The sequence below is a fragment of the Cebus imitator genome, unplaced genomic scaffold (genome assembly GCF_001604975.1).
Source record: "Cebus imitator isolate Cc_AM_T3 unplaced genomic scaffold, Cebus_imitator-1.0 Scaffold188, whole genome shotgun sequence".
Lineage (NCBI taxonomy): Eukaryota > Metazoa > Chordata > Mammalia > Primates > Cebidae > Cebus > Cebus imitator.
Window position 1 is genome coordinate 4,596,181 of NW_016107503.1, and position 10,519 is coordinate 4,606,699.

General features: G+C 45.5%; 1 protein-coding gene across 6 annotated transcripts in view; it reads right to left on the reverse strand.

Annotated features, from left to right (window-relative positions):
• TUFT1 (tuftelin 1) overlaps positions 1-10,519 on the reverse strand; it is a 42,894-nt gene that overhangs the window by 17,472 nt on the left and 14,903 nt on the right. For 3 of the 6 annotated variants that reach the window (XM_017546254.2, XM_017546251.2, XM_017546247.2), the window contains exons 2-6: positions 5,585-5,659; positions 5,075-5,176; positions 3,467-3,553; positions 2,842-2,931; positions 940-1,005 (exon numbers count right to left, since the gene is read on the reverse strand). In XM_017546254.2, the coding sequence (XP_017401743.1) occupies positions 940-1,005; positions 2,842-2,931; positions 3,467-3,553; positions 5,075-5,176; positions 5,585-5,659 (420 nt within the window). The remainder of the gene's footprint in view (positions 1-939; positions 1,006-2,841; positions 2,932-3,466; positions 3,554-5,074; positions 5,177-5,584; positions 5,660-10,519) is intronic. The other 3 variants (XM_017546248.2, XM_017546250.2, XM_017546252.2) reach the window with 3 other exon arrangements.

Here is a 10,519-nt window from a genome sequence, read left to right on the forward strand (position 1 = left end):
AAGATGACATGAGGAGACCCTGTCTCAAAAAATAATAATAATAAAAATTTAAAAATAGGCCAGGCACAGTGGCTCATGCCTGTAATCCCAGCACTGTGGGAGGCCAAGGTAAGCAGATCACTTGAGCCCAAGATTCAAGACCAGCCTGGGCAACCCCATCTCTATAAAAATTAGCCAGGCATAGTGGTGCATGCCCTCTAGTCCCAGCTACTGAGGTGGGAGGACTGCATGAACCCCAGTGTCGAGGCTGCAGTGAGCCATGATCACCACTGCACTCCAGCCTGGGCGACAGAGTGAGACTCTGTCAATCAGTTCATCAGTCAAGTACAGCCATGGAAAGAAATATTATGCAGTTATTCAAAAGAATGAGGTAGATCTACATGTACTGACATGGAAAGAAAGTTACAATATACTCTTTTAGTTAAAAAAAAAAAAAGCAAGCAAAGAATAATGAATTTATTATGTTCTTATGGTTTATATATGCCCTATTCACGATATTTAAATATGGTTGTCTATGTACATAAAAATACTCTAGAATACTGGCACTCAACTGCAGCTAAACATTAGTATCACCTGAGAAGCTCTTAAATGTCCTGATGCCCAGGCCACTGATCAGAACAATGAAATGACAAGCTCTAGGGATAGGACCCAGGCATCATATCTTTTAAAGCTTGCAAGGCCATTCCAATGAGCAGCTGAGGCTGAGAATCACTGCCCTAGAAAGATCCACCCACTTCAATCTGTTAACAGTGGTTACTTGCAAGGAGTGAGACTGGGGAAGGATAATTTCCACTCTTTATATTTCTCTGTTGTTTGAATTTTTATGTCAACTACTACTCTTGTATTTAATGAGAGAGAAAAAGCAATAAACAAAGGGATGGGGAGGAGGCGATGCCGTCCCTGGCTAAGCAGAGCACCGAGGTGTCCCCTGTTACCTACCTCAGGTGAGCTGCTGTACAGGGCCGGGGGACTCTGACTAAAGCCATTTGGCTTTTCTAGCACCACCTGTTCAAAGAGAAGTAAAATTGGTAGTTAAAACACATGAAAGCAACCAACTTCGAAATATTATTCTCCTAACACTCAAATCTTAGAAAGACCCGGAGAGTGAGAGGAAGGAGACAGGAGGGAAGGAGAGAGAAAAAGAAAGGGAGGGAGAAAAAAGAAGGAATGAAGAAAGGAAAGGAGAAGAAGAGGGAAGGAAGGGAAAGAAAAAGAGATTTACAGTGTTCCATGAGAAAACAGAAACAAGCGGGGATGGAGAAATGTTTGTGGCCTGGAGAGGGGGTACCCTAGTCTTGCAGGGAGGATGAAAAAACCTCAGGCTAAAACCTTTCAGCAGGTGGAAAAATATGTGGGGCCCATTCCTCCTAGCCAGGGAATACAAGCAGCTGCCTGCCACAAACGAAGGGCTTTCCTGCCTCCAGGGATCCTGACAAAGTTTGACAAAGCAAAAATCACAAAGGGAAGCAGCTTTTTCAATTCTTTCTGACCCGAAGCCTGATTATTCATCATATGACAGCTGGTTCGTGCAAACAAGGGGGCCAGACTTTGGGCCAATCTCTGAGCACATTAAGTTCTTCCACCTGACAAAGCAGCTCTCACTAGGCAGAGGTGAGCTCAGGCACTGAAAGGCCTACATTCAGCCAAAGCAAAAATTAGGGAATGTTCCACCACACTTGAGTGCATGTTCAAGACAAAAAACTTCCCTTTCACCAGCTGCTGGGCTACTGTTCCCTTTTCAAGGGAATGAAGGCAGGGGCTGCTGCTGGTGCAAGACACCCTGCCAGAACCAAAATGCAAATAAAGGATACAACTCAGTAGGCCAGGCATGATGGCTCACTTTGGGAGGCCTAGGTGGGTAGATCACAAGGTCAGGAGTTCAAGACCAGCCTGGCCAATATGGTCAAACCCATCTCTACTAAAAATACAAAAAAATTAGCTGGGCGTGGTGGCTTGTGCCTGTAGTTCCAGCTGCTCAGGAGGCTGAGGCAGAAGAATCACTGGAATCTGGGGGGTGAGGTTGCAGTGAGCCGAGATCGAGCCACTGCACTCCAGCCTGGGCGACAGAGCAACACTCCGTCTCAAAAAAAAAAAAAAAAAAAAATACAACTCAGAATCTAAAGGAGGATGAGGGTAAAGTCACAACTCTGTGAATAGACAGCTCTGCTCTGCTCTCCTGAGGACATTTCTGTCCCCAAGTTTTGGAAAAGCTGAAAAGCAGGGTCCCAGGATTATCCACCCCAGAAAAGACTTATCCAATTTGTTCAGTCTAACAAATATTTATTGATGCCTTCTATACCCCAGACCTGGAGGGAGTGGGAAGGTGAGGATACAGACACAGGGTGGGGGTGGGTGAACTCCTAACCTTGAGGAGCTTCCCATCCCAGGCTAGACATAACTATACACAAGCTTAATAACAGGCTAGGGCAAGGACTTCCATTTACACTACAGGTGTCACCAAAACTAAGCAAGATCAGCTTATGAGAAGTGTGGATTTACAGGTGATTGTCTGCTTTATAAAACTCTACTACTATAAGAAGCTTGATCACAGAATCCTTATAGATAAGAGGCTTTGCTAACAACTGATGATATTTAATTTATTTAAGTTCAGTTTCTGTACAGTATTTCAGGAGGTGTACTTATGCTTAAGCTGACATGTGTAAATGTAATTGCTCATTGACTGGAGAGTCCTAACTACATTGTGAGTGCTCAAAGGAGCCAGCAACACCTCTACATTCTCCATTCCCAGCAGGGGTGCTAGATTCGGCACACACTGGGTAAACGGCCCGGCACAACCCCACCTCCTCAGTGGGAACCCAACCACGGACCATTTCCTATTACCTGTATCTCCTGTCGATGGAGAGAATCTCCTAGGTCCCTGTCAAGCTTGCTACTTATATCCTCCCGAAGCTTCTGCAGGCAGTTCCTGGCCTGGGAGGGGAGGGCAAGAAACTTGAGCTTTAGAGTAGAGAAAGAGAGCACACCAACTCACACAACTCTGTGCCCCATCCCCGGCCCGTACTACGAGTCAGGCACTGTCCTAAGTACTGGCTGAAGGACGGAGGGAGGAACCCTGGTCAAGCGGGGCTACAGCTGACATTCTAGTTGGGGAGACACACAACACAAAAGACAAATAAGCAAAATGTGTAATATGTCATATGGGGATAAGTGCCAACGAGAAACATGAGCCAGGAAGAGAGTTAAGAAATGCTATGAAAGGTGGCTGGTAATTTTTGATAGGATGGCTGGGGACAGTGCTAGGCACACAGTACTTGTATTTGTGGATTAATGGATCAGGTATGAAGGGTCAAAAGTGGTATGTGATACACGGGAGGGCATGGTGGCATTTCAGAGACATAAAGGAAAAAGAAGGGGAAAAACCAGAATCCACAAAAGGCAGCAACCAAAAAAATGTGAGGTTCAGAGATAGGACCCAGGCCCTGCATGAGAGGGAAGGCGGGCCCACCTCCTGGATGTACTGGACCTCACTCTTCAGCTGGTTAATATTCTTCTCGTGGGTCATCTTGTCCCCAGACCTCCCCTTCAAGTACACCTGAAAGAAGAACACTATTTTAAGAAACCTCAAATTAACTATACAAAAATAGGCAGCATCACACAGTGCTGGTGAGAGGGCAAATTGTTACTAGCCATTTACTGGGTGGAATTTGGTGATTCAGATCAGAAGACCTAAAAATACATTTACTTTTTGGTCTATCAACTCCACTTCTGGAAATTTACCCTAATGCAATAAATTTAGCTAAATGCTATATAGCTATGGTGGCATAAACACTCACATACATACAATCATGCATCACTTAATCATAGGAATACATACTGAAGGATGCAGCATTAGGCAATTTCATCCCTGTACACACATCACAGAGTGTACACGCATCACAGAGTGTACGCGCACAACTTAGATGGCATGGCCTCCTGCATCCCGAGGCTGTATGGTGTAGCCTCCTGCTCCTAGGCTACAAACTGCACAGCATGCTACTATACTGAATACTGTAGGCTATTATCACACAATGCTAAGTGTTTATGTATCTAAACCTAGAAAAAAATACAATAAAAATGGGGTACGCTAACCTTACGGGGCCACTATTGTATATGCAGTCCATCACGGACCCAAACGTTATACAGCACATAACTGAACTGTAACTGCATCAATCATAGGATATGGAAATTATATCTCAAAAAGCGGTTTTATTTAAAAAAGAGAAATAACAAAAATAATTTTAAAAATTATTTATTTATGTATTTTTGAGACAGAGTCTCACTCTGTCACCCAGGCTGGAGTGCAGTGGTGCAATCTCGGCTCATTACAACCTCCACCCCCCGGGTTCAAGCAATTCTCCTGCCTCAGCCTCCCGAGTAGCTGGGATTACAGGTGCCCACCACCACACCCAGCTAATTTTTGTATTTTTAGTAGAGACGGAGTTTCAGTATATTGGCCAGACTGGTCTGGAACTCCTGACCTTGTGATCCACCTGCCTCAGCCTCCCAAAGGGTTGAGATTACAGGCATAAGCCACTGCACCCGGCCAAATCATTTTGTTTTTAAAAAATAAGTTCCATCGGCCAGCTGGGGTGGTGTATGCCTATAATACCAGCATTTTGGGAGGCTGAGGCAGGATTGCTTGAGCCCAGGAGTTGGAGACCAGCTCAGGCAACACAGGAAGACTGTCTCTGCAAAACTAAAAATATATAAATAAATAAATAAGTTCCATCAGGATGAACCCATTATAGGAAAATAGTAAGTTCCATAAACACACCTCCCACCTCCCTCCACAACCTCCAACAGCAAAACATGGACAGTGGATAGGCTCCTCGTAAGGTCATCCAGTCCACCCCCTTGCCTGGGGCCAGGCTGCACCAAAGTTGCTAACAGGCCAACTGTAGTCTCCTGGTATTAATTAAGATATTTCCAGAAGATTGCTAGGAACTAGCATCTCAGGTCTGGTTCCTTCTACCAAACCACAAGCTCCCTTTGGCAACGACATCAACTGCTCCCTCTCATGTACGTGCAGGAAGAAAGAGAGCAGGGAGAAAAGGTGGAGGTGAACTAAGCTTACCTTAATGATCTCCTCATGTCCATCATGGGACTCTACCAGTTCTGAAGCCAGAGAATGACCAGCTGAGCGGCCAGACACCATGGCGTAGGTCTTCCTGCCCGCCTGGCCAAAGAGAGACGAGAGAGAGAGAGAAGTGGCTCAGAAACCACATGGCAAGCCCAGGATTCCTGCCCCTCAACCAGTGCAGAAGACCTGATTCTCAAAAGACTTGAAGGGTTAGTCTGACTTTCCTCTGCAAAAATTCGTTTCAGAAATTCTAGAAGCCACACAGCAGCAAGAACACTGGCCGGGGAAAATTGGCAGAAACAGCAGGTTAGTTTTAATTTTAGTGGGGGATTCCTCCTGTTCCAAAGCAATGCACAAGGCTGAGACAAGCTGGATGTTGCTGAAAGGAGGTGCTCCCATGCTCCCGACGGCAGAGACGACTCCAGGCAGCACTTGGGTAAGGCGCCCGCAGCAAGGAAGCACTGGTGTGGGGAGGGAGCCACGCCCACCAGAATTCCGCAGTACCTTCTGGGCTATGTGCTCAAGTTCATCTCCTGTCAGTTCACCCTGGAGAGTCAGCCTGAGAATGTCCACGCTGCCCTAATAATGACAATGACAGCAACAATAACCTCTCACCTTTACAGTCTACAGATACAAAGTGCTAACGGGACACAGGTGCTTCTGCCAGCCCTGTGGAGCAAGCCTTATCACCACCACTTCACAGACGAGGAAAACTGAAGTCCAGGGAGGTAGCTTAGGTTGCCCAAGATCAGGTGTTTGGGGTGACCCTGGGACCATCTGACAGTTCTTTCTGTCACAACAGAGTCTACACAGCACACTGCTCTGTACAGCTCCAGCGGGGCTACCCTGGTTCTTGGACTGCAGGGAACACGTTGCATGTACTCTTCTTTCTCCAGCTGTGGAGAGGTCATTCCTGGACTGCTCATCCTCAGTCCAGAATTTCTGCTCCTGACAACCAGACAGCAAGTTATTGATGTACTTTACAAGACTAGCATATTCTTCCTGAACTAAACAATAGGAAAATCCCTGAATTCAAACTCCCATTTCTATGAGCCACACAGAAATTATCTAAGTGAAAGCAGGCAAGATAATAGGTACTTATCAAGAGATCAACCTAGTCTCAAAGAATGAAGCGGGTTTTCCTTCATAAGTCAAAGAAGGGTGTATGTGTGTGTGTGTGTGCACGCGCGCGCGCTTTTGAGACAGTCTCCCTCTGTTGCCCAGGCTGGAGTGCAATGGTGCAATCTCAGCTCACTGCAGCCTCCACCTCCCGGATTCAAGCGATTCTTCTGCCTCAGCCTCCAGAATAGCTGGGATTACAGGCACTCACCATCACGCCTGGCTAATTTTTGTATTTTTAGTAGAGATGGGGTTTTACCATATTGGCCAGGCTGGTCTGGAATTCCTGACCACATGATCAGCCCACCTCAGCCTCCCAAAGTGCTGGGATTACAGGCATGAGCCACCACACCTGGCCCCCAAATCAGGATTACAGGCTCATGCCTGTAATCCCAGCACTTTGGGAGGCCAAGGTGGGCAGATCACCTGAGGTCAGAAGATCGAGATCAGCCTGGCCAACATGGTAAAACCCCAACTCTACTAAAAATACAGAAAAACTAGCCAGGCGTGGTGGTGGGCACCTATAATCCCAGCTACTGGGGAGGCTGAGGCAGAAGAATCACTTAAACCCGGGAGGCAGAGGCTGCAGTGAGCAGAGATCGTGTCATTGCACTCCAGCCTGGGCAACAGAGCGAGACTCCATCTCAAAAAAAAGAAAGAAACAAAATGTATGGAGGTTACTCTCTGCCACAGGAGGTGACATTGAAACACCAGCCTCCTCCCACTTCTTGGAATGAATCCAAATGTAAGAAAGACAGAAGACACTGCCACAATGGCCCTTAGACCTCCCCAACCCTAGCAAAGTAGCAGGTTTTATAAAAGCATTGAACTCCTATGAAATAAAAGCCACATCCTTAAAGTAGCATACAAGTCTCTCCACAGTCTGGGGAAACACACCCCTCTTTCTACCGTCTCAGTGCCCCACCTGATACATTCCATGGTTTCCAACTTCAGTGCCTTTGCTCCCATCATTTGCTGTGCCTTAAATATCTGTTCTTCCCATTTTCACCTAGGGTATTTGCAAGTTCCTCAAGAGTTCATGTTCAAATGCCTCATCTTCCATGATGCTACCCTGCATCCTGTGGGAAACACACCTTCCCCTCCCTGAACTCCCACAGCATCATAGGGCCTGCCATGGCATCTGCTTCTCAGTTATCTGTGTTCGGTGAAGATTTACCCATTCTGTTAACTCCTTGAGAGCTGTTGTATGCCACAGCCCTTAGCAAAGGTATTTTCTGAATGCTCCACAACATCTAGGTCAAGAGAATATTACAGAAGAAAGAAGAGGAAATGATTTCAAAATAGCCAGAATGGCTGCCAATTCCTTCTTCCCAGGACATACTTGCACTTTATTAAAATATTATCTCGGCCGGGTATGGTGGGTCACACCTATCCCAGGACTTTGAGAAGCCAAGGCGGGTGGATCACCTGAGGTCAGGAGTTCGAGACAAGCCTGGCCAGCATAGTGAAACCCCATTTCTACTAAAAATACACAACTCAGCCAGGTGTGGTGGCAGGCACCTGCAATCTCAGCTACTGGGGAGGCTTAGGCAGAAGAATCACTTCAATCTGGGAGGCAGAGGTTCCAGGGAGCCAAAATCACACCACTGCACTCCAGCTTGGGCAACAGAGCAAGACTCCACCTAAAAAAACAAAAACAAAACAAAACAAAACAAAAAAACCACTATCTTCCCATACCTGGATGCAGCTGGGAAAAGGCAGCGCATCCTTCAGTCAGAACAAAAGAGTTATTAGCTAATAAAGGTCAAGTCTGGTCTGTTTCATAAACCCAGGCTCTTCCAATTAGAAGAGCATAGACAACCAGGCTGGACTGGGGCACTGAGAGATTATTCCATCCAGTCATCAGAATTCCAGGTAGAGAGGAGAAAGAGGGTGAGTTGAAATGTTCTCAAAGAAATAATGACCAAACACTTTCAAAATTTGGCAAAAGGCACAAACCTATAGATTCAAGAAGCTAGGCAACCCTCAAACAGAATAAACATGAAATTCATGCCATGATATATCATAATTAAACTTCTGATTAACTAAAGACAAAGAAAACATCTTGAAAGCAGAGAAAAATAACCTTTGAGGGGAAAACAATGTGAATAACCGCAGATTTCTCATCAGAAATGACAGAGGGTAGAAGGAAGCGGCATACTATTTTTCAAATGCTGAAAGAAAAGAACTGTCAATTCAGAATCCTGTCACAAAGAAAACATCCATCAGTAATGAGGGGGAAATGAAGACATTCTCAGATGAAGGAAAACTAACAGAATTTCTCACCAGCAGACCTACACAAATAGAATGGCTAAAAAAGTTCTCTAAACAGAAAGGATATGATAAAAAAGGAAATTTGGGCCGGGCGTGGTGGCTCACGCCTGTAATCCCAGCACTTTGGGAGGCCTAGGCGGGCAGATCACAAGGTCAAGAGATCGAGACCATCCTGGCCAACATGGTAAAACCCCGTCTCTACTAAAAATACAAAAATTAGCTGGGCGTGGTGGCGCGTACCTATAGTCCCAGCTACTCGGGAGGCTGAGGCAGGAGAATTGCTTGAACCCGGGAGGCGGAGGTGGCAGTGAGCCAAAATTGCGCCACTGCACTTCAGCCTGGCGCCTGGTGACAGAAAAAAAAAAAAAAAAAAAAATTAAAATTAAAAAAAAAAAAAAAAAAAACTGTCTAAAAAAAAAAAAAAAAGGAAATTTGAAATATTGGGGGCGGACAGGAAGAAAGTGAAAAGGAAAGGGAAAGGAAAGGGGAAAAGGAAAGGAAAAAAGCACCTTTATTTGTAACAGCCAAAAACTAGAAACAACCCAGATGCCTCCAGCAGAGAAATGGTTGAACAAATTGTGACACATCCATTATTGTGGAATACTATTAGCAATAAAAAGGACCAAACTATTGATACACGCAAGAACACTCTCCAGAGAATTTGCTGAGCGAAATGCTGTATAATTTCACTTGTGTAACATTTTTAAAATAACAAAATAATAGAAATGGGAAAAAGACTGGCAGTTACCAGGAGTTAAGAAGACGGTGGGGGTAGAAGGGAAGTGCGTGTGGTTCTCAAAGGGCAACAGGAGGGGTCCGGTCCTTGCGGTGATGGAAATGTTCTATAGCTTGACTGTATCAACCCCACTGTCCTGCTTGTGATAGAGTTCTATAGTTTTGCAAGATGCTACCACGGCAAAAAAGGAAATAAAGGCTACAGGGGATTTCTATTATTTCTTGTAACTGTATATGAATATATAATTATCTTTTTTTTTTTTAAGAAAAAGGAATTAATATGCCTTGAAGTAGTTCTAGGGACAAAAAGAATACAATGAAGAAAATAAGCATTTATAATCCTGCCACCCAGAAACAGCCACTATTAAAATGTTAATGTATGCCTTATAATTTTTTTTTTGAGAGGGAGTCTCATTCTGTTACCCAGGCTGGAATGCAATGGCGCAATCTTGGCTCACTGCACCCTTTGATTCCCGGGCTCAAACAATCCTCCTACCTCAGCCTCCTAAGTAGCTGGGATTACAGGTGTGCACCACCATATCTGGCTAAGCTTTTGTATTTTTGATAGAGACAGGGTTTCACCATGTTGCCCAGGCTGGTCTCAAACTCCTGACCTCATGTGATTTCTGCCCCCCTTTGGCCTCCCAAAGTGCTGGGATTACAGGTGTGAGCCACCATGCCTGGCCTTAAAATTTACAACTTCTATTCATCAAAAGACACTGCTAAGAGGACCGGCGTAGTGGCTCACATCTGTAATCCTACCACATTGGGAGGTTGAGGTGTGTGGATCACCTGAGGTCAGGAGTTCCAGACCAACCTGGCCAACATGCTGAAAACCTGTCTCCACTAAAAATAAAAAAATTAGCTGGATGTGGTGGCACATGCCTGTAGTCCCAGCTACTAGGCAGGCTGAGGCAGGAGGACTGTTAAACCTGGGAGGCAAAGGTTGCAGTGAGCCAAGATCGTGCTACTGCACTCCAGTCTGGGTAATGGAGTCAGACTCTGTCCAAAAAAAAAAAAAAAGAGGGCCAGGCATGGTGGCTTACAATCCCAGCACTTTGGGATGCAAAGGTGGGCAGATCACCTGGGGTCAGGAGTTCAAGACTAGCTGGCCAACATGGTGAACCTCCCCGTATCTACTAAAAATACAAAAATTAGCTGGGCGTGGTGGCATTCGCCTGTAATCTCAGCTATTGAGGAAGGTAAGGCAGGAGAATCACTTGAACCTGGAGGCAGAGGCTGCAGTGGTGCTGAGATCATGCCACTGCACTCCAACCTGGGCGACAGAGCAAGACTCCCTCTCAGAAAAAA